At 34.3% G+C, this 23,846-nt stretch overlaps 3 protein-coding genes across 4 annotated transcripts; 1 reads left to right on the top strand and 2 right to left on the bottom strand.

Moving 5' to 3' along the window:
• Positions 1 to 2,795: 2,795 nt before the first annotated feature.
• LOC105770053 (IAA-amino acid hydrolase ILR1-like 4) lies at positions 2,796 to 5,391 on the bottom strand. Its single transcript, XM_012591091.2, has 5 exons — positions 4,851 to 5,391; positions 4,580 to 4,705; positions 4,111 to 4,425; positions 3,671 to 3,799; positions 2,796 to 3,463 (listed from the first exon to the last, which is right to left on the bottom strand). The coding sequence occupies exons 1-5, from the start codon at positions 5,208 to 5,210 to the stop codon at positions 3,059 to 3,061; spliced, it is 1,335 nt and encodes a 444-aa protein (XP_012446545.1). The 5' UTR covers positions 5,211 to 5,391; the 3' UTR covers positions 2,796 to 3,058.
• Positions 5,392 to 13,903: 8,512 nt separating this feature from the next.
• Positions 13,904 to 18,003, top strand: LOC105770673 (vacuolar protein sorting-associated protein 32 homolog 2). Of its 2 annotated transcripts, XM_012591988.2 has the most exons (8): positions 14,947 to 15,096; positions 15,236 to 15,336; positions 16,036 to 16,135; positions 16,818 to 16,903; positions 16,993 to 17,084; positions 17,249 to 17,363; positions 17,479 to 17,674; positions 17,828 to 18,003. In XM_012591988.2, the coding sequence occupies exons 2-7, from the start codon at positions 15,265 to 15,267 to the stop codon at positions 17,671 to 17,673; spliced, it is 660 nt and encodes a 219-aa protein (XP_012447442.1). In that variant the 5' UTR covers positions 14,947 to 15,096; positions 15,236 to 15,264; the 3' UTR covers position 17,674; positions 17,828 to 18,003. The 2 variants fall into 2 exon arrangements, with proteins under 2 accessions (XP_012447444.1, XP_012447442.1); XM_012591990.2 differs by lacking the exon at positions 14,947 to 15,096 and adding an exon at positions 13,904 to 14,099 and having other exon boundaries at positions 17,479 to 18,003.
• Positions 18,004 to 20,042: 2,039 nt separating this feature from the next.
• LOC105770554 (zinc finger CCCH domain-containing protein 20) lies at positions 20,043 to 21,964 on the bottom strand. Its single transcript, XM_052630585.1, has one exon. It carries the CDS (start codon positions 21,916 to 21,918, stop codon positions 20,815 to 20,817), a length of 1,104 nt encoding a protein of 367 aa, XP_052486545.1. The 5' UTR covers positions 21,919 to 21,964; the 3' UTR covers positions 20,043 to 20,814.
• Between the last annotated feature and the right edge of the window lie 1,882 nt (positions 21,965 to 23,846).

The following is a 23,846-nucleotide window of genomic DNA, read 5'->3' as shown; positions in this document are numbered from 1 at the left end:
TAGTACAGCAACATTCAATACAATTCAAGAAGACTATTGGGATGTGGTCATCGTTTTAGGGATTTCAGCAACTGAAACTTGAGACTACACCTCCTAATTTCTTGTAAAGCTCGAAACAAGTTTTCTTTTAATATTTGAATACAAATGAGACTGAGTATTCTATTAAAGAAATCACATCAAATAAGTTTAAACAACAAAATAGTACCTAAACTATACTAATAAAATAGACTTTGTACTGAAAACCCATGTTGAAGAAATAAAAAAATAAGAAGGATTAATAAGGATTTGAGGTAGAAAAGATAGGCTGATATAAAAGCATAGTCATCGTTGGTAAAAAGGCAAAACATGGATCATTAGAAAAGAAAAGGAAATATTTAAGTTTAGTTATTGAATTATCATAATAAAATCACATTGAAAATCTGAAATTCAGGAAGCTTTAGTCCTCCGCAAGCTCTTATTTCCTTATTTTTTATTTCTTCATCATTTTATGGATTTCTAATATAAACTTTATTTGCCTAGATAAATTTTTTAATATTTTTGTAAGATTGAAATCTTAAAAATCTTTTTGGGTTTTCCTTAATACTGTATAAGAAAAGAATCGAGTGAAGAAAGAAGAAGATTGGAAGCTTGAAGATGGTAGAAACAATTGAAACTGAAAGATGATAAAATGGAGGAGATTTGGCACAAGGAAGCAAACAAATTTTTTTGAGTGTTTGGTTGATGAGAAAATGTAAGAAAATCTCATAAAAATGGTTTGATGAGAAGAAAACACAAGAAGATGAGTAAAATAAATAGAGGTTTACGTGGCAAGTTATGATTGGCTGAATTTTTTTTAACAGAATTAACAGTTTGGGTAAAATGGATAACATTTAATAGTTTAGGTACCAATTTTGACAAAAAAATTTTAGATGCCAATTTGAAAAAACTAGTATAATTTAAGTACCATTTTGTTGTTTAAGCCCCTCAAATATTACAGTTGCACCTCTCTAGGTTCCATCTCCTCCAATAATGTAAACTTGATTGATGCGTAGATCTTGAATACTATCAACAATTTTTGATGTATTATGACCACCTCATGATGTCTCAAAGATTGTTCCACCATGTTTATGACCACCTCATGATGTCTCAAAGATTATTCCACCATGTTTATGAATATCAGTAACAACCTTGGGGTCTAAGTGTACAGTATTTTCAGCATAAAATTCTTTGTATTCTCCTTACAAATACATTTAACTCATTAATTAACTATCATGACAATAGCAAGTTGGTAAGTTAAATCATTGAATCGATACATGTTATAACCATGAACCATTAATATATTTTTAATTAAGTTATTGATTTGACTTTTGTAGAAAAAATATATAAAATGATAACTTACATCTATCCCTAATAACTACTACATTTTTTAAACTTTTGTTTGTCACTCCTATATTTGTTTATTTTTAAGGTTTGTTTGATAAAAAGTGTTATATAAATAATTTTAAATTTTAGAGATAAAAGATATTTGTTTTTTAATATATATTAGATATATAAAAGCAAGCCTAAGGCAAGACATTTGGGCTACCTGAATTATTAACACAATCACACCAAGAAACCAACCAACAAATTATCCAAAATTAAAACAATTAACCCAGTTAATTTTTCTAGAAACACCATTGAATAACATATTTACTCTTTAGTTACTTTAAAAATATTTATTAACCTTTAATTTTTAAAGTTTAAAGAAAATAATAATTAAGATTTATTTATTAAGTAAATTTTAAATAAAAGTTAAAAAATATTAATAAGATAACAGAAAAGTAAAAAGGTTAATTATTTAGTCAATAATTTAATACTAAAAATCAAAACTTAATTTAACTTTTTATTTAGATAGTAAATAGACTAGGGAGAATAGTTATACAAATGAGGGAAATGTCTCCTTCATCTAGATCAAATCCTTTCAATTAGATGGCTAACATTTATTACATCCGATGGTTAAAATTATGCCGCCTAATAGTCTTAACAATTTTACACATTGTTAAAGTAATTTATTGCTTCTGGAAAATTCTACTCAGTTCTACAAGATTCTAGTCTCTGTTTTAGACTTTAAAACTCTTCGAGGCCTCCTAGACTCTTCCAACACATTCTTGCCACATAACAGAACCGTTAGGCTCTTCTCGAAAGTGCATCGTTTCGAACTTGTTACCCTTGCAAGAGCCTCCCTAGGGATTGGGCCCCCATTTGCACTCTAGTGGCTTCTGTCGACACTAGGAGGGGCCTACTTTGCACATCTGGGTAGCCTGTTTGAGCGGTAATAATAATAATGGTAAACTATACAAATAATCACTAAACTATTGGCTCGTTATGTTTTGGTCACCTAATTTTAAATTTATTTTTAATTTTGTTATTATTTTTTTGAAATTAAATATTTTAATCATTCTCTTATTAATTGTCGATATTTGACGTGAGCCTTTTTGTTAGTTTAGTAACAAATTTAACCATTTAATATTTATACATTTTTATCGATTTTATCTTAAGTATAAAAAAATCAACAAATTTAACCCTTAATGTTTATAAAATTTTTCATTTTTATTTAAAAATTCAAAATTCAAAATTTATCCCCTCAAATCTTGATGTACCAACAAAATAATTACGACAATTAAATCAAGATACGTCGACAAACACCTTAATTTATTATGAACTCAACACCCATTTTCCGTTGGGGTTGAGCAAAATGAAAAAAGCAAAGAGCAATCAATAGCATGCTTGTAATCAAGTTTCAATTAATGTGCATCCATGAGTATCCAATAAAGCGATGATCATGCAAATTACTTCTTTACCATCTGCCTATAATAATAAAAAATCCTTTCTACATCCAGAAAAATGTTTAAAAAATTGGCATTTTCCTAACTTAATGCCTTCATTTATCCATAACAAATACTGACAGGAGTCACAGGACAACATTGTTGAATGAAGCATTATGAGTTTCGAACGGTATGCTCCATCCACATATAAATTCAAAACAGTTCGTATGAGCCATACAAGTAGATACGTGCATGACATCGCAGAAGTTTATCACTCAGAGTTCATCATGAAAACTTCCTTCCGGTGGTGAAGTATGTTTGGGTGGATTTTCCGAGAGGTAAGTTGTTGCCAATGATGCATGAAGAGCTGCACCATATGGAAATACATCTTCATTAACCGTATAGTAGGGTGAGTGCCCTGATTGAAGTGGTCCTTGAGTTTCGTTCTTCATTCCAAGAAAGAAGAAAAGTCCTGGAATCACCTCCGAAAAGAATGCAAAGTCCTCTCCTCCCATATTAGCCATTGCTTCTACCACATTCTGCACGCCCAACATTTCCCCTGCAACCTTTCTGAAATGCTCATGCAACTCTTTGTTGTTGAAGCACACAGGGTAAGAGGAATTTTCATGGAATATGACTTTAGCATTGCATCTCTGTACACTTGCTTGCTTCGTAATAACCTGCAACTTCGCATTGTAAGTTTACATTTATCACAGAGTACTCTATAACAGAAGTTCCATTCTCCTCTTCCACTCTTAAAAGGAGGAAAAGAAAATTCCCTCCTGAAGTCCAATGCAGATGAAAAAGAAGCCATCTTAAGCTTCCAACAAGCTATTCTCGTAATCAAGAAAAACGTTATGCAGATTGCATATTAGACATAAACATACCTCCTCGATCCTTTGTTTAAGTTGAACAAAGCTTTCTTTTGAAAATGTCCTAAAAGTGCCACCGATGGTAACAGAATCTGGAATGACGTTAAATGCACCACCTCCTTGGAATTTTCCAATGCTAACCACCTTAACAAGATCATATTTTCTAAGCTAGTTAAATTGAAAATTTTTCTCTTGGCATTTAAGCAATAACAGAAATGAAATTCACAAGGATCTTGAATACAAGTGAAATCTTACCATGAGTCAAAGAAATTAACATAATATCTATAGCACAATTTATAAGTGAAATGCATTTGCTTTGAAATCAAAAGAGGGAAAAAAAGCAATAGAAGTTCCATTATACCAAACCATAAATTGCAATGCTGTAAAATTGCATACAGGTTATGTACACTTCGATGGAGTTAGTGAAAGTTTGACAAAGCTTTTCAAGGGATTACCTGAGAATCCAAGGGATCAGCTTCACGTGAAACTAGATGTTGCAAACTAACAATCACATTGGAAGCAGCTAAAATTGGGTCTACTGTATGCTGAGGAAGTGCAGCATGTCCCCCCTTTCCATTTATCACAGCTTCAAAGAAACTGGTTGCAGCTAAAATCGGGCCAGGACGGGACGCTAGAACACCAATCGGGAATTTAGTAGATACATGGAGTGCAAAGATGGCATCAACGTTATCTAATGCCCCAGCATCTAACATTTTTTTGGCCCCTCCACCCCCTTCTTCAGCCGGTTGAAAAATAAGAACAATTGTTCCCTATTAAACCCCGGTTTTATATTTAGCATGAACAGCAGATGTATCAAACCATGCAACCGAGTTAAACTAAGAATCATCACTTAACATATTAGGAAGCTAATATTTTGCAGAGGCTACATTAATTAACATGGAAAAAATAATAATTGCAAGGAACCTGCAAGTCATTTCGATGTTCTTGAAGCATCTTTGCAGCACCAAGAAGCATAGCAACATGAGCATCATGTCCACAAGCATGCATCTTTCCAGGAACCTTACTCTTATGTTCCCACTCTACCAGCTCCTGTAATTTAAAACAACAACAACAACATTCCATCACATCAAACTCATGTCTAAACTGCACTGAATATTTAAGCACTAATCTAATATTAAGGTATTGGTATTTTTTTTATCGATTGACTAAAATCAACAATATTAAAACAGACTACCTCCATGGCAAGAGCATCCATATCTGCTCTAAGTGCGACAAAAGGAGGCTTGCCAGTGCCAATATAGCCAACAACACCCGTAACAGCAACTGGGTATTTGTAAGGGATCCCCATCAGATCAAGCTCGGCTCTTATAAGCTTACTAGTCTCAAACTCTTCATAACCAAGCTCAGGATTCTCGTGTATTTTTCTTCTAATACCAACCATCCAATCCATAATCTCTGGTTTCTTTGCAAAATCAAGGAAGTCGGGTCGGATTTGAGCGAATACTTCCTTGTTTAGTGAAGGGGTTGAAGAAATGGGTATTGGCATAAATGAATGGAGAATGAAAATCAGGAAAATCAATTTGAGGAAAGCCATGAAGAAGAAACGAAAGTGGATTCGGGATTTGGGTTTGAATGCGAGGAAGTGAATGAAACCAATGGCCTCCCTATGGAGAGAAGACCAGAATAGACAGTGGAGCAGAAAAAAGGTGCTAATTACAGACGGTGGAGCAGAAACAATGTTGAGGGTCAACGTACGGTGAAAACAGTAACTCTATTTACATTATCATGAGAAGTTTACCTACGTATCTATACGGTAGGTTCTTTTATTAAATTCTATTATTAAATATTCTCCTGTACAGTCCAGATCAAGAAAGCCATGCAGCTCTCCTTGAAGAATTTCAACAAATCATCTTCAAATATGGAATCATGCTCTCTGAAAGGAAGATGCAAACTGATAAAAAAGAAATAGAATTCCTTGATATGATCATCAAAGTAGGGAGATATCAACCCCATCCTAGTATTGCTAAGGAATTGAAAAGTTTCCAACTAAGAACTTTTCCCAGAAACAAGTTCAGTAGTTTTTAGGAATTGTTAATTATTTCAGAGATTTTGTTCTAAAAATCTCAAAATTAACAAATCCTTTAAGTAAAATGCTGAAAAAGAACCCTCCTCCATGGACGAAAAAATAGACCCAAGCAGTCAAAGAACTCAAAGAGAAACTTGCTCATTTACCACCATTGCAGATCCCTTCAGAAGGAAAAAGGATTTTGCAGACTGATGCCAGTGACAAATATTAGGGTGCAATTCTATTTGAAGAAAATGAAGGAAAAAGACGCCTTTGTGGATGCAAGAGTGGAAGATTCACAGATGCCGAAATCCACTATCATTTCACCTTCAAAGAAATCCTTGCTGTCAAAAGAGGCATTGCAAGTTTTGAATTTCACTTGGTGGGATACCATTTCCTTGTTGAAATGGACATGTCTTCTTTTCCCAAAATGATAAAATTTAAACAGAAGCAAGTATCTCATCCCCAACTTCTCTGGTGGGCAGAATGGTTCTCCAGGTATCGTTTTGATGTTAAACACATTCAAGGAAAAACCAATGTCTTAGTTGATATCCTCTCAAGACCAACCATTAAACCAGCCGAAAGTTTTATGTTCCAACCTTCATCCTCATCCAAAACCAAAGGTAAAAAGAAGACCTCTCAAAATCCACCATCACCATTTTCTATACCCTGTCAACCAAATTCTTATCCTGACCATCCCCCAGAAGTGCTAAGTTTGATACTAGAAAAAGGTTCCATAAGGAAGCCATAAACATGATGCTCTCTTATCAATTAAGTGTTTTCCATGAATTTGGAGGTCTATTCTTGAAACCTTTAGGACTTCATCCTAAATATCCATTCATAAATCCGATAAACCTTCAATTTACTGAATTTCCAGAAGAATTAAAATGGATGTTCTGGTACTTAACACATTTGTTCTATATAGGGGTAATATTTCCTATCCATGACCTTCAACATTTCTTGACAGAGGCCATCCATGATGAAATCAGTCCAGAATTAAAAAACCTTGTTACCTTTTTCAAGTGGTTCTATCCTTTAGAATAATGGGCTAACATGATAATGTTTGAATTTCTCAAGAACACTAGAGCCCAATAGATCGTGATCATTTTTTACAAGCCACAATACTTCATGCAAAATGGCCCGGCAACCCAACTAGGAGCTTTTCCTAGTGCATGGATCCATAAGGTCTATTATGAAGAGTTAAATCAATATGATCTTAAGACCTTACAAAAGTATTTGTGTCAGGTTAATAGAACCATCCCCTCTGAAATTTGGCCTTTACATGACACATCTGTACCATAGGACATTCACAATAATCCACCGACACCTTACCAAGAACAATTGATGAAAGCTTTGGTGGAATAACAGACAAACATCCCAAATCTTAAAGAATGGTCTCAAGAGTATCCAATATATTGTAGCCAAGTGATTCGAGACACGCCAGCATGGATGAATAAGCATGAAGCACATCTCTTTGGAAAGACATTCATGAAGTGACACCACCAGATGATTTGGAACAGAGAATTGAACAGCAGGAACTGAAATGCTACAGGGCAAGAAAGGAAAACAAACGAAGAATTGAAGAGTTAAATCTTACTTTTGATGCCAGTACAGATTATGACACTGACTAAAGAAGCATAAAGTAGTTTGTTTTATATGAATAATCGTCTTTCACTTTGTAAAAGTAGATCCCCTTTTATCTGCTCGTTTGGCTTTATGTCTTTCACTTTGTAAAAGCAGATTCCCTCTTATCTGCTCATTTAGCTTTATGTCTTTCATTTTGTAAAAGCAGATTCCCTTTTATCTGCTCGTTTAGCTTTTATCCCCTATATAAGGGACTTAAGTTCTCAGTTGTAAAAATAAGTTTGGCAAAAAATAAATAAATATTAGTGTGTTTTGAAAACCATGTCTTTCTAAACCTCTCTATTCCTCTTCCTCTCTGATAAGGGAATATCAATGAAAGAAAATCTCCCGTGAGTTTAAAAGTATGCTCTGTGCTTGCCATTCAATGGATCCTGCACATCAGAAACTAAGCTTAGATAGGAATGCTAAATCCAGGTGAGTTTGGAGAAGTATTCTGGGTTAATGGTATTAACAGCTAAAAGGCAGTGCCTGTTGAGTGGCCAAAAGAGGAAAATGGCCTAAGTTTTGGCATAGCATACATGCGGTTATGATCCATTAATTCTGAATATCCCGTCTTCAAGCTCCTCTGCATATTTGGTATCAGAGCCATCACCTTCTAGATTTTCTTTCATTTGAAAAACTCAAACTCAGAAGGAAGGGAAGTGTGCAAAACATGATTACTCCCAAAACCTCTACTTCCAAAGCTCTTGTAACTTTACCTACCCATTGTAAATCCCTACTCCATCTACCAGAAACCCACATTTTCTCCTATTAAAATTATAAAGTCCCTTATTTCTAATAGTATGAAAAATGTCCGTGAGTATGTACACTTGTCAAATTTGATAAACATCTCATCTATAGAGGCCAAGAGGAACAGTTTGTTACTCTTGAAATTCTTTCGAATTTCCCGCAAAAATGGAGTCAGCATGGATATTCTCATATCCATTTTGGTGCGGTTAAACTAGCCTTCAACTATCATGGAACTGCTGGGAAACCAGTTGTTTCCAGAATTGCTCTCATTGATTCTAGATACAAAAAATACCAGGATGCTTGCATTGGTACAGTGGAAGTAACACTAAGCTCAGGAATGGCCATGGTGACGTTATTCTCAAATTTCACTATGTCTTTACAAGATCTCAATCTCCTTAATGCTCTAAACGTCTAGATCCAGATCATTGGAGTAGAGATGGTGGAATCAGTAGTAACGGTGACTTTGCATTACCAGATTGTATACAGAGTTCAAGATCATGCTTTTAAGTTATCAAATCAAGGATCTGAGGATTCTCTTCCCATTCAGTCTATACTAGAGAAGAACATCATTGCGTACATGTGCCAAAACAGATCCCAAAACAAAAGTTGCTCAAGCTATTGCCAGAAAAATGGGTTACTAATTATGAACAGATCTACCAGCATGACCAGCCAATCCGTCCACAAAAAGTTAGATCATCACCATATCTGATGGGATGAGTGAGATAAAATTTGATCGCAGGCATCTGAAGCAACTTCCTACTCTGCCAGTATTTTCCACACAGATGATGTTACAACCCCTAGAGCCTAACAACATAGTTCCAGGGCTAGAAGCACCTCTTATATAGAGCTTTAAGTCTGATGGAAAGCCTGTATATTTTTTCAAAGATCCCAATACAGGACACTGTCCTTGGGACATTAATTGTTCTTGTAAATGATGTCAAGATTTTGTTTTTGAAGATCTTAAGAAGAGATCAAACGATTCCGCAGGAACAAAAGCCGCAAGAAATCAAGCCAATCAGAATTTTACAAAAGATAAATGGATGGAGATCTAAATATTGGTCCGTTAGGAGAAGATAATTACAAATTTGTCTATCTTGTAGACTATTCTGCCCAAAGACGAAAGCCACAATCTTCAAAAATCTAGGATCAATCTCCTCCAGACCTACCTCAGCCACCCAAGAAAGATCCAAAAAAACCAGCAATGGTTGCTAAAGCCTTTAAAGCAGCCATGCTACAAAAGGATTAACAAATGGGTCAAAAATCACAATCAACTCCAAAAGCGTGCCCAAGAAGAGAAGATTGTTATCCCTCCAGAACCAAAGATTCCGGAGGTACAGATGTATGAAAGAACCTCTTCCTATGAACAGTATTTTCTCCCATTAGAAGAATTCTAAAAAAGATAGTATCTTCATGCTCTAAAAATTCCTTCTAAGCTACAAGCAGATGCAGAAGACTGGCAAGTAAAAATAGCAGCAGCAGAAGCCACACTAAACTGGCAAACAGAAAATGCCCTGGCCCAAAACACTGCATTAAAGAAGATAGACCAGAAGGTCAATAAAATTGACTCGAAGGTATCAGAAATTGGGGAAAAACTGACAAAAATACAGAGATGATTAAAGATTTAATTAGTGTTTTCAAAAAGAGACTAAAAGAAGTTGTCACTGAAAGAGCAGCACCAGGACAAGAATTTTTCTCTCACATGGCTCAGAAAGAAAGAGATCCAAAACTTGAAGAATCACATCAAGACTCTAGAAGAGACAGGGAAATTACCAGTACCACAGCCTGTAAAAAATGGTATTGAATTATTTTCCTTTATCAGACAACTTGATAAACCAAGATCATCTGGAAATGTGAAGATAGAGTTTCCTCCGCCAGAAGAAAACAAAAAGCCAAGTGCTTATGATCTGTTCTTACAACTAAAAAGAGAAAAAGAAGCGGAAAAGAAAAGGGCAGCAAAACAAAAAGAAAAAGGCCTAGGAAAAAGACCAGTGAGAGAAGAAGAAGAAAGTCCCACTCATTTCCTCCCAGACAACTGTTAAAATCGTTGATGATCCAGAAAGAAAATCATTCTTGTAAAAATCCCTTAACAGAATTTTTAAGGGATTATAACCAGAGGTCACTCCCGAAGATAGCTGTTTTAGAAAAAAACAAAAGAATCCCCTTCAAAACAGTCAGCTTCCCCAGAATCAACCTCAGTCTCAGAAGATTCAGAGATATCAATAACATGTTCTGAGGAAGAACTAGAAATAATGACTACTGTCAAACCAGAGGTCAAGATCGATGAAATGCAAAAGATGAAGCCATTAAAACAGGAGAACCCTCAATTACACGATCCACACCCCATGTCTCAGCAAGCAAGACAGTGTTCACTTTAGATGATATTCCAACCAACAAATGGCCAGAAAGACTACAGGAATTTCATTACTGGCTTGAAACCAGAAGGTTAACAGAAGAGGGCCATTATCACATCCTACTGGAATTTGTGTTACGATTCACAAGGATGTTAAAAGATTGGTGGAATTCCACCTGTCAAGCTGACCAGATGCAGTTCTTGGTGTTGACAGATTTATCCCAAGCAATTAGGATTATCCATACCCATTTTATTGGAAATCCTGATGATCTGTTAACCCTTAATATGAGAGAATTTTTCAAAAGAAGATGTTGTTCCTATAGGAAGAAAGATTTGTCTAAGCATTTTCATGCTATGACAAAACTTTTCTGTGCTCTTGGATTGGATTCCAGTCTAAAGTAAACAGTTGTTGCATCTATTCCAGATCCATTACAAGTAGCCATCAACCAGAATCTCTACAGGTAAAATAGAAACATTATCAGTCTAACCATGTGAGAAATCCAGCAAGAAACGTATATTGCTCTGGAAGACTTATGCAGCAGAAGGAAAGTCTTCAAAAATTATCTCCATGGAGACAAAAGATTAGACAAAGCCTGTGATGATTCACATCTCAAGATCAAATGCGAAAATGACAAGTCATGCTATTGTCCTACTAAAAAGAAAAAACATTTCTGAAAGATGAAGAAATTCTCTCCAAGACCCTTAAAAAAAGATATAAATGGAAATATCTCAAAAGAAAAAAGTCCTCCAAAGGAGACAAATCCACCCGATGCTATATTTGCAATCAGAAAGGACATTTTGAAAAATCATGTCCAAATAATAAGAAGGGTGCAAAGATGATCCAATAGAAGCTGCAAAAATCGGGAATCCAGATTGGTGAAGAGGATGATATTGAATCAATGTTCTCCATTGATGATGAACCCAATGAACAGTCGCTATGTGCAATTCAGAGCATTGAGCTTAGTGACTCTGAGTCATCATCTTCAGAAATATTTATGGTTCAACCAAAGTCAATCCATTCTCTGCAATTAAACTCTCAAAGTCTTTCCCAGATTCCCATACCACATGTTCCAGTCTCAATCTACTTAGAAAAATATGGTAAGCCGATCACTGTTATTGCCTTCATTGACACTGGAGCAGCAGAAACAATCATGAATCCTGAAGCTTTACCAGCAGAATGGCGGGAACCTTATACCAGATACTTTCAGTCAGCAGCAAACAAAGTTTTTGCGACACACTTGAGAAGCAAACCTATCAGAATCTAGTTTTTCTCTGGATGTTCAGTCACTACTACAGTCCTTGGATCAAACCTTCCAGGAAAAGATTTCATTGTTGGTTTTGATCTTTACACCAAAGTTAGACAATTGAGGATTCTATCAGAATGGGTAAAGTTTAAACAAATGTTTAAACCTTTTGTCCAAACCCCAAGCTATTCTCAATTGATGTAGTGAAAATCCAGCAGATAGTAGAAGAATTAAAAGAAAGATCTTGTGCTGAATCTCATTCGGAGTTTTTGAAAAAATGCAAAAATCCTTTATGGAAAAGCTTTAAATTTTTCATTAAACTGCCATTCAAGAATAATGAAGATATCAACCCCACAAAAGTCAGTCATATGGGCATGAATCCAGAACATCCCAGACTAGTAGAAGAAGAATGTCAACAGTTACTAGATCAATAGTTGATAGAGGCCTCAGATTCACGATGGGCTTGTGAAGCATTTCATGTCAACAAAAGATCAGAACAGGCTATAGAAAAGTTAAGACTGGTAATTAATTATCAGCCTCTTAACTATTTTCTTCAAGATGATAAATTTCCTTTGCCCAACAGAAATACTTTATTCTCAGGCCTTGCAAAAGCCCGAGAGTTTTCCAAGTTCGACCTAAAGGCAAGTTTTTGGCAATTGGGGATAAGCTCGGAAGACAGGCCTAAAACGAGATTTTGTATCCCAAACAATCAATGGACAGTGATGCCCTTTGGGCTTAAAACAGCCCCATCACTATTCCAGAAAGCTATGATAAAGATTTTCCAACCCATAATGGATAAGGCCCTAGTCTACATAGACGATATTCTCCTTTACAGTCCAGATCAGGAAAGCCATGCAGCTCTCTTTGAAGAATTTCAACAAATCATCTTCAAATATGGAATCATGCTCTCTGAAAGGAAGATGCAGACTGATAAAAAAGAAATAGAATTCCTTGGTATGATCATCAAAGAAGGGAGATATCAACCCTATATTTTTAATTTTGTGGGGTTGGGTTAATAAAATTGGCTTCAACTTGTCACTAATTATTTTTGAATCTTCCTTTTATATTGGAGAAACCTGTTGATGCTTGATAGTACCGTCACCCATTTACAGGAATATGATTACCAATTTACTTTTGGGTTTTAAAAGAAATAATATCAAAATTTATTTTATGAAAATTAATAATTAAATGACATTTTACACATCAAATGATTATTATTTTTTATTCATGTGTATTTTTATTGAATAAAATTGTAAAAATATGTTTGAGAACTAAATTGGTAAAACTTGTAAATGTGAAAGTTTAAATTTATTAAATTATTTTAAAATAGGACCAAATTAATAGAATGTATAATTGTTGAGGACTAAAAGTATTATTATACCAATTAAAAATACCATGTAATCTTTTTGTTAACAATTTATCGGAAGTTGATCAAAATAAAATCAAAAGATAACATTAGTGATGAAATTGAATATTTTTACAGTTTAGTAATCAAAATAAAACACACTAATAATCGGATGACTAATCGTAAAATTTATCCTATTTTAAGGATGGTTTGCCTTTTCATATATTTTATTTTATAAAAATAAAAAATACAAAAATTTGAACTTGAGAAATTATGATTTATGTTATCTCTACTTAGTCATTTATCTAAAGCCTATTCTTTTATATAAATTCTTTTATGAATATATTTATTAACTAATTACATTTTCACCTATTTCAATATTGTAAAATAATCTAATATATATTTTAAATTTCGATAATTATAAGAAATGCTAAAAAAATAATTTCTCCACTGACCTGTTTGATTAAAAACTTTGTTACATATATTATTTTAAAATAAAACATGAATAACTTATAAAACAATTATCTATTTAGTTGAGAATTATCAACGATATTTTTAATAAATTTATAAAATGCGAAAAAGTTAACCACTAAATTTCTTTTCGAGAATACCTAAAAACTAAAAATTATTCATATAATAAAAATATATAAAAAATTATATATTTAAACGAAAAATAAGTAACCATTATAATATAATACTTTTTTACAATATAATATAATATAGGATAAATTACACCAACAGTCACTCAATTTTAGGCTATCTACAAAACAATCAATCAAATTTTAATTTAGTTACTCAATTTTAAAAAAATAACAAATTAATCATCGCTAACCATTTTCCGTTATATATGTAACAGAGATAACATTTCCCGTTACAGACTTCCATTTTCTATCCCCGTCTCCCTCTTCCCCACCATCCCTCCTCCTACTCTGATTCTTTCCCTCTCCCCTAGCAGTAAAATTGCCTAAAACATTGGTTTGCAATCTGCTCTCTAACAAAAGCCTGCCATCACTTGGAAAATTGGGTCAGACCCTCTTGGGGTTAAATCTACAACAATGCAAGGCAATCAGTAGTGGTGCAGTTGACCTAGTAGAGCAGCTATGGAGGTATGATATCCTTTTCTAAACGAAGTTGCAATATAGGATTATCAACAACTCGAGTTTTGACCCTTCGAGAAGCTTCAGAATAGCCTTTGTTAGTATTAGCAGTTTGTGTAGTTTTTGGGTCCATTAGCTATGGGTCTTCCATTGTCCGATACTCAGACACCTTTTCTAGGGAATACGACCATTCTCTTTTTTTATTTTTTGCAGGTCTCTTTACATCAGAGATCTGTTACCAGGTTTTGAATCCCAATAATGGGTGTTGGTTTCTTCATTGCTGGAGTTCATTGAGAATATAGTCGCTGCTAGGTTCTGGATTTTAGGGAATCTTTTCTTCCTTCCTCGTAAAAGTTTTAGTCTGCTGGGTTTCTGGTGCTTTTGCTTAGCAATGTTCATTTTTGCTTGGGCTAAGCTTTTTGTTATTTGTCACTGTCTTTCATCCATCATAGTTGGTTTTACCGAGTCTCCCATGTTTTTGAACTCAAATGTTCTACACGTGATGGTTTCTTTTTCTTTTCTTACAGTGGGAGAGAGGGAAAGAATCAGAGTAGGGGAAGAGGGTTAGCAAATGGACGGTGAGGGAGAGGAAAAGAATCAGAGTAGGAGGAGGGATGGTGGGGAAGAGGGGGAGAGGTAGAGAGAATCAGACTAGGGGGGAGGGATGGTGAGGAAGATGGGGATGGAAAATGGAAGTCTGTAACGAAAATGGTACTCCATTACGTCTATAACGGAAAATTATTAGTGTTGACTGTTTTGTTACTTTTCAAAAGTTGAGTGACTAAATTAAAACTTGAGAAACTATTTCGTCAATTATCCCAAAATTGAGTGACTATTGGTGTAATTTACCCTATAATATGATATTATTTCACTACTTAAATTAACCCAACAAAAATATTATTTCTTTATCTCTCTTTTATTTCTATCGAAATCTGTTAAATAAAAATCCCCTCCCCCTTCTTTCGTCGAAGAAATCCAGAGATCTTTCAATCTCTTAATTTCACAGGTGGGAACTTTTCTCACCTTCTGAATTAAACGCTTATATTTAATTGCTTGAATATTTTTCTTCTTCTTCTTCTGTTTTCAACTGATGGATTATGTTTCTTTTTTGTCTGATCACATTGGCGGTTGTTGTTAAACTGAAGATCGGGGGTTCAATCTCGGGGAATTCACCATGTTTAACCGGCTTTTAGGAAAACCCAAACAGGAACCAAATGCTCTAACCTCATTAGATAAATTACACGAGGTATATGCTAATTTTTATTATTATTGGGAATTCAGTTATTTGCTTTGGATTTATTTTGCGTTCTGCAAATGATTGAATTTGAAAACTGTCTTTTGTGCTATTTCTCGAAACGTGAATTTCAATATTGGAATTTAGATTTCATTTGTTGTATAAATTGTGGTCATGTATAAACAGTTATATAAATATAGATTACATCATGTGTGAATTAATTAAGATTGAATGTGTCATGCAATTGAATAGGCGTTCAAAAAATGTGTAATTTGAACAATATTCATGAATGTTATTTATATTTTTTCTGTTACTCAATTACACTATCTTCAAAATCCAAATCAATTGCTTGAAGTCCAAGTTTCCAAACACAATCCTAGTGGATTCGGTGCTTTGAAGTTTAGCAGCCATGATTGGTTTGAACTCTTAAATTTTTGCATTAAAGTAAGTAGTTTTCTAAACATGAATATAGTACATATTAGTATCACCGAATGTAAGTATTAAAAGAAATTTTTGTGTGTGTGTACATATTCCTTGTTGATCTCACTGAAATTTGACAGCATGATGGAGATTGATGTTTTTATAGGAATTTTGTCAATGTTGTGCTGCGAACTGAAAATGGGACTCTTTATTTGTTTCCACTGATTAATTTACATTGTTTTTCTTCTACCTTTTGCCTAACTGAAGACTATATTGATCTCCATCATGTAGACCCTTGAAATGCTAGAGAAAAAGGAAAAAGTACTTCTGAAGAAGGCTTCTGCAGAGGTTGAAAAGGCCAAGGAATTCACCAAAGCGAAAAACAAGAGAGGTATAGTTGCAATATATGCAGAAATATATATAAAGTTTCAGTGGAACCGGCTGACTTTTGATTTTGTGAATTATAGTAGCTTTCATGTTTGGTTTCTTGATGTGTCAAAAGACAAAAAACTGTCTTGCAGCATACCATGTGATGGCTTCTAGCTTACTTATGTTGGAGTTTCATGAGTAACATTCATATTTTGTTAGCACTTATATTAGAAATTTGCTGGGTTTTTTTTCTTTTTCTTTCTGTAAATAATTCTCCTCCCCCACTAGTTTCTATTCATTTCAATTTCCAAAAGAAAGGACAGAACACATTAGTGTAAAGATGCTCCAAAAGAGGTGGAAAAAAATTAATTCGCTCTAATGTTCCATCTTGTCTCTATAGTCTTTTGTTTTCTTAATATCTGTCATCTTTATGTTCTTCTGACATTTACTGATTTTCTGATGTAGATTATCATTTGTGTGCTTAGATTTAATTCTGATTTTCTAATTTCTAATGTGCTAGTGTCCTTTGCAATTTTGACATTCAAAATTTTGTCTTCATGTAGAAATAAGTTAAAACATTTTAGGTATGTATTCTTACATATAATGTGATATATTAATCATTACTTATTTTTAACCCATGTGTGTATTGGTTGCCAAATTTCTATTGTTTGGTCTTAGTACTTATTGGTGCTACTCTTATGCAGCGGCTATACAATGCTTGAAGAGAAAAAGACTATATGAGCAGCAAATTGAACAGCTTGGAAACTTCCAGCTTCGTATTCATGATCAGGTGAGCTTGAATTTGTCCATAAGAGGCTTTTTTTAGTTGCTACTGTTTCTGTTGAGGCCATAATTATTGCTATAAATCAACTTCTACAGATGATAATGTTAGAAGGTGCTAAAGCCACAACTGAGACTGTAGATGCATTGAGAAGTGGAGCATCTGCAATGAAGGCAATGCAGAAAGCAACGTATGTGATCGATATATTTCTTCTGTTGCATTGTCATTCACCATACTATTGGAGTGTGCTGACTTGCAAATTTATACAATCTAAATTAGCATTTTTGGGCCTCAATGAAGCTCGTGCAGGGAATAATTCTCATTGTTTTACTGAATATATGACATTCTTTACAGGAATATAGATGATGTTGACAAAACAATGGACGAGATCAATGAACAAACCGAGAACATGAAACAGATTCAGGAAGCACTGTCAACTCCCATTGGAGCTGCTGCTGATTTTGATGAGGTTATTACTTTGTGATGCATTCTTTCTTCCGCTTTTCCTGCTATTGTCTAATGTTGATGAATACCATGTATAGCATTTATACACAGCTAAAATGGTAAGAACTTTGATGCTGTAGGATGAACTGGAAGCGGAACTCGAAGAACTTGAAGGTGCTGAGTTGGAAGAACAGCTTCTCCAGCCTGCAACAACTGCTCCTGCTCCTGCAGCTGCGGTGCAGGCTCCTGCTGGCAGGCAACCAGCTCATAATGCTCCAAAGCGCACAGCTGAGGAAGATGAACTCGCAGCATTGCAGGCTGAGATGGCACTTTAAGGTAATTCATTCTTAGTTCAGTTTATTCTAGGGAGAATTACAGATGGATCTTATTGACTACTGCTCTGAGAAATGGAGTTCACCATAGCCAGCCATGATGGGGCCATTATTTGATGCTAGTTATTTGACTTTATGATATATTTTTGTTCTTCAGGCGTCTAGTAGAGAACTGGTTTTGTTCATGTTGCAAAACATGAGAGGGAAGCTACCACATTGTATTATTGAATCTTGCCTTTTAAATTTGCATGGCATTAATTGTTCAGAACATTCAATGTACATAAAAAAGATTGCAAGGACTTAAATAAAGATTGCATTATTTTCTATGAATAATGAGTCTGGGTTTGATGAATGATGACTGGATTTGGGAGGCGTGTCAATGTTAAATCATTTTCTGGTGCCCGTAATTTTTATTGTTTATTATTGAGAAAATGTCAAAATTTTTTGGTAATATTTGATACGTGTATTTTTTTTTAATTCTATAAGTATGCTAAAAAAATAGTAATATTTATTTTTAATATTTTATTACCTCTTTATAGGACAATTGTTGATCGTTAATCCTGTTTGTGGAATCTAAAACTGCATTAATTGATAAATATTTTTTATATTGATCTTTAGATTCACCAAAAATAATGTTAATGCTGAAGTATATCTATCAAATTTTATAATTTATTAATGAGGAAATGTAAAATTCTCATAAAAGAAAAGTTTGAAAGTTTAGTTTTTATGAATATCAGTAACTTAATTGCACTTTTTAGTATTTTATTTTTAAATGTAGTTTTTAAAAAATTATATTTTTAATTTTCTTTTGTATGGTGCAAGACTCCTAAGGCCAACTCTGGCACTTGTAAACGTGTTTATAGATTCGATAACATAGCTTTGCCGGCAAATAGCTGTAGACAATTTCACAGCTTAATGATTTTATAGATTCGATAACAACTGAAAATTTCTTAATTTGTCATTTAAATACTAGGGGGATGAGCAAAATTAAAGGGTATTCGAAAGAATAAAAGATTGAACTTAATTTGAAGGGAAATTTAATTTTACTTTCACCGAATTTAACATTCTGAGATAAAATTGTATTGTTGAAGTGCATCTATATTTTATGTTTGTTCATTTAAAAAGCTTTAGGGTTTGATTTTTATATCCTAATTAATTAAAATAAACTAAATTGAACTTATGAGTTATAATCAGGCTAAACATTAATATTTCCTAGTTCAATTTGCTGGATAACTCAAACTAAAAGTGTTTAAATTGGGAGATTGGTGTTAGAAATAAGATGAAAGATGACATCAAAGTAACAAAATGTAGTAACATGTCAGAAAAGAAGTGGTGTAGATAATAATAACTTCTTTTTTGCTTTGTGACATAATATTCATATTCATTGGATGAAGATACCAAAATTCATTTATCAATCTTTTGAGCTTAAGATTAGTTTGTAGGGCTAAATTTGTAAATAGACAAAAAAAAAATACACAACTCATCAACTGAGAGTGGTATGTTTCATTTTGAACGATGAGTTTGAACATATATTACAATACAGAAATAAGCTTTTAAATCCAATACCCATACCTTCTTCTGAGGATCCAAATGATATTTTATAATAAAAACAGCAACCAAAAGTTGTGCGTAACTTAGAAGCTACTTTTAACATCATTGAATTGAAAACCAATGCAATTATTGTCAGAATTTGCCAGTAAATTTCGTAATCATTTTTCCCAAACTTCCTTTGTTCTTTTGATAAATTTAGTTCAGGAGGGTATAAATGTCTTCATATACCTATAACTATAATGCCACAAACAATAACAAAATATTAGTCTTTTTTGCAGTTAATATTTGTATGCTATAATTTTTCGTGGTTCATGGAAAAAATTAATTTTGAAACGGAAGTTTTCGACTAGTATGCGAGTATTTTGAAAATTATTAAAATTGAGCGTAATTTGTTTTAGAAAAAACCATCAAATAGCTCAAAACAGTCGGCATGAGAGGAATGAAACCATATAATCATGGTAAAACCCTCAAGCTAACCTAAGATGTCTAAATCAAGCTTTCATTATTATTTAGAAATGGATGGGTCTATATTAATCTAAAGCCACAATTTGGCTCAGTTTTTTTGCACATCCAAATTGCCCCAAGTTAAGAGGGACTCCACAAGAACACCTCATCATCATCAAATGAACGTACCATCGTCTTTATCAAAGCAGTTGAATGGGATTTCATGGTGTTGCGTGTTGGAAGGGCTAATAATTAAAACTCTCTGCTTCCTCTTTTCATAGATGTTCCTTTTTACACTTCAATAATACCCCACCACCACCATGTGACCATCTTAACTGGTAAAAAGAAAAAACTGGGCTACTCCTCAAAACTCTAGATTAGTTCAAAAAAAAGGAAACAAACAATGCTTTGATTGCTTTCCCAACCCAAGGGTGTCACTTTAAGAAAATCATCCAAAACTAACCAGAAAATCCTCATATTCTCCATTTCCATTTCAAGGAACCCATATTTGATGGCGAAGAAAGATTTTCAGTAATTGACTAATTTAACTTCTAGTACACTTCGAACATCGACATTCTTGGAAGTTTTGGGAAGATCAGGGTTTGCGTCATCTTCAATGGCAAAAGTCTTCACCTTTGTTTATTCTAAAACCATCAAACATTTGAATTCCTTTGCATGCAGGACCACAACAAGAACATACAAAGCTAATGGATAATTATAATAATACTAATAAGAATATAACTACTAAACAAAGATTCAGCAACTTGGATGATAATAATAATAATAATAATAATTACACTTTAATAAGCACAATATCAAACCATTAATATATATAGGTAGAGAGTAATCCATTGTCTGCTACCTTACGCAAAAGCTCAAGGATCTTGTTTTTGAGTTCTGATCTTCTGAAGTTCATAGAAGATTCCCAACTACGCTTGTAGGAAATAATATTTGATTTTTTTATACAAAATCTTCAATTTCGGTTCACCAAATACCACAAAATATATGCCAGATTTCCTTCTCTTCTTCTTCAGAAGCTATTCACAGTGAGAAGAAAACTCAAAAAAGATTCAAATAAAATCAGATAATAATGTAAAATTATATGTTCACTTCGAGCGAGCGAGATCACTTCCAGCTTCCCTTTCCTTTTTACTTCACCAGGTCCGAAACCCAATCCACGTTCGGACCTCCAGAAGACTGAGTCGGGTTAACCCGTTCCAAAGAATTCTCTTTACACAGTTTCTCGAACATCTTTGCACGTAAATCCCTACCGGATTCCACTCTTTCCATCTGTGGCTCTTCTTCGCATGCTTCATCCCAGAAATCCAAGGGCCCAACCGCAGGACGGGTCAAGTTTTGGGTCGGAGTACTAGGCAGGCTACAGAAACTGGGTCGGATTACTGCACCTCTCGGAGACCCGAACGCGGGAGAGCAGCAGCCTACTTGTACGTTCCAAGATGAAGGTAAAGACTTAACTTTGCCGAGTTGCAAGTTCCTCATAGAAGCTACCGCCTCATTAATAGAAGCCGAAGCCAGAGATCGATTCAGCGACTGAGCCATAGGCGAAATAGGTGGTGATGGCTCAGCTCGAGGACTCATCGGAGGAGAACCGGAAAAACTCAGCGTTTTAGCACTGGAAGGTGAACCATCATACGAATCAACAGAGCTGACAACCCTAAGCTGTTCCGGAGTATGAGCAAAGAAACAAACACGACGCCTACAATTAGTCCCATCTTTGCATGGCTGAGTCCGGTAACGAGCTGGGTGAAGCCAGCACTCGAAAACCCCATGAGCGAACTCGCAAGCTTCTCCTTTGCGACAGTTCCCTTTCCTAAAATCAGTACAAGCCGTACCAGAGTAATGATACTTCCTGGGGTCCCTCCGACGAGCTTTCTCACCGGGATGAGCGTACGGACAGTCAGTCCAGTCATGCGCACGGCCACGTCCACATCTCCGTACTTTGAACTCATACATCCGGAAATGATCACAAGAACAAGCATCAACCGGAGAATCCGGGTGGAACGAAAGCTCAGAGTCCGACTCGATATCCAGTTCGTTTGATGGCAAGTAACGCCGTAGCATTCCTAACGCTTCCTGCAAGTAAAACGGCGGGTTACTGTTGTTGTTGAAGTGGTTGCAGGGTGCATTGTAGTTGAGAGGAGAGTGAACCTCAGCCGTTTGATCATCATCAAGGTTAGGCCAAGGTGGAACGTGGACTGTTGGATTAAAACGATGAGTTTCTCCGAGCATCATTTTCTTTCTGTTTTGGGTGGTGTCCAGGGTTTGTGAGATATGTACATAGAAACACCAGCAAGCTTTGGTTGCTTATAATTAGCAGAAGCTGGTAGTATACAGTATGGGTGTTTTAACCATGGTTTGGTTTGTATTAACCGTGGTTGACTAAAAATCTATGAGCTCTTTCTTTTTCCTTTAATATTCCCGCTTTCAACTGCGTAAAAATTATCCAAGTGGCGGTAGTGTTGGAGTCACGGGCTTGTTATCGAAGCATATTTAAAACTAAGTTGTGACGTTGCCACGTTAGGCTATTTGACTACAACGTGGCGTTAGCCATGAGCACACTTGGAAACTGTGCGATGACAGAGCTGTGTGGTGATCGAGGCTTTGGAATTATTAATCCAGCTTGACCCCTAGTGTTGCAAAGGCGGTGGACGGGTGGAGAATTTTTTTGATCGACGAGTTGAACCGATTAAAAATAATTTAAAAATTCAGGTTAAAATTAATCTAAGTCTTTAATTTTATTCTTATTTGTAAAATTAATATTTCTTTCTAATTTTTTCTGTTAAATCTAAAATCGATAATTTAATTGATCTTGTGGGCTTCCTGTTTTAACATACCATTCATCGTCATTTAATTCCACTAACTAATAATTTTATAATTATTTTCCTGTTCAGTAGTAAATCACAAGTTGTTGGGCAATTTTTCCCTTAAATTTTAAAGAAAATCACAAACAATATTAAAATACTCTCACCTATTATTTTACCATTTATGGGACCATCGTTTTTGTTTTGGTTTTTTTTTTTTAAATCACAAACAATTTACTTGGTTTATTGACGAACTGTGAAGCATGGGGAGTGGTGAGAAAGGAATGATGTAACAATTTTAGTAGTGCTAGTAACAATCATTTGTTTCAGCCCTTTACCTCAGATGGGGCAATTCAAATGTTACTTTCTAGTTACTAGTTCTATCTTTCCCTTTATTTGTCAAAGGGAAAAAAATGTTAAGAGAATCAAAACTATGTTACCTTTGATATGACCCCAATCATCAAATTAGGTTACGATTGACAAAATAATTTGACTAGGCAAGCATGATACTTTGTCGTTTTTAGGTTAATCAAAACACCCCAAAAATATAATGTCAAAAAACTCACTGTTTTTCTTATGAAATTTAAGATTTAAAAATTAAAAGTTAGTATTTTGCATTTTTTATTTTTAAGTTTTAGTTTAATAGTTGGCATCGTTAGATATTTTTAAAAATTTTGATTGCTTTTGAAATTGATGTATTGATTACGAATTTGGTGAAAATACTTTTAAATTTGAACCAAAAATAGTAAATTAAATAAAATAACTAAAATAAGAAATATATATTTATATATTAAATTCAAAAGGAGAACAGAAAGAAATTGCTAAAAACTCTTATAAACATCAATAATAATCAAAATTAATTTAGTAGTTGCTTTAACTTTAAGCAAGATAAATTAATTATTCAACTTTTTTTATAGAAACAAGGGATATAAGGATTTATCTAGAATGGAAAAGATTTGTACGCACATGCACACTATGTTAATAGCTTAATTTTTAGTATGTATAAACTAATTTCATCAGATACTAAAAGGGAATAGGTACATAATATTTACTTGACGAAATTCCAAATATATAAAACAACATTTCTACGGTTCTCTTACTTCTTCTAGATTTTGGACGTCGTTATTCGCAAATTTAACATGGTCACATGTTGAAAACGGACGTGCACGTGGCTTCAAGACAAAAGATGCAAATTGGACCTCCTCGTACCAGAATATTACCCCCCGCCCCAATAGTCTCTCTGGGCCAGTTTTTATTTGTACGGATGAAAGATCTCAACGTGTCAGTCTACCAGTATTTGATTTTATTTTTATTCTTGACTTATAAATTTGTAACAGACCGCACGCGTGGCTTATGCTG

This window comes from Gossypium raimondii, chromosome 5 (assembly GCF_025698545.1).
Source record: "Gossypium raimondii isolate GPD5lz chromosome 5, ASM2569854v1, whole genome shotgun sequence".
In the NCBI taxonomy this organism is placed as follows: domain Eukaryota; kingdom Viridiplantae; phylum Streptophyta; class Magnoliopsida; order Malvales; family Malvaceae; genus Gossypium; species Gossypium raimondii.
Note: the sequence above shows the minus strand (reverse complement) of the source record. Positions and strands in the feature narration are given on the sequence as shown.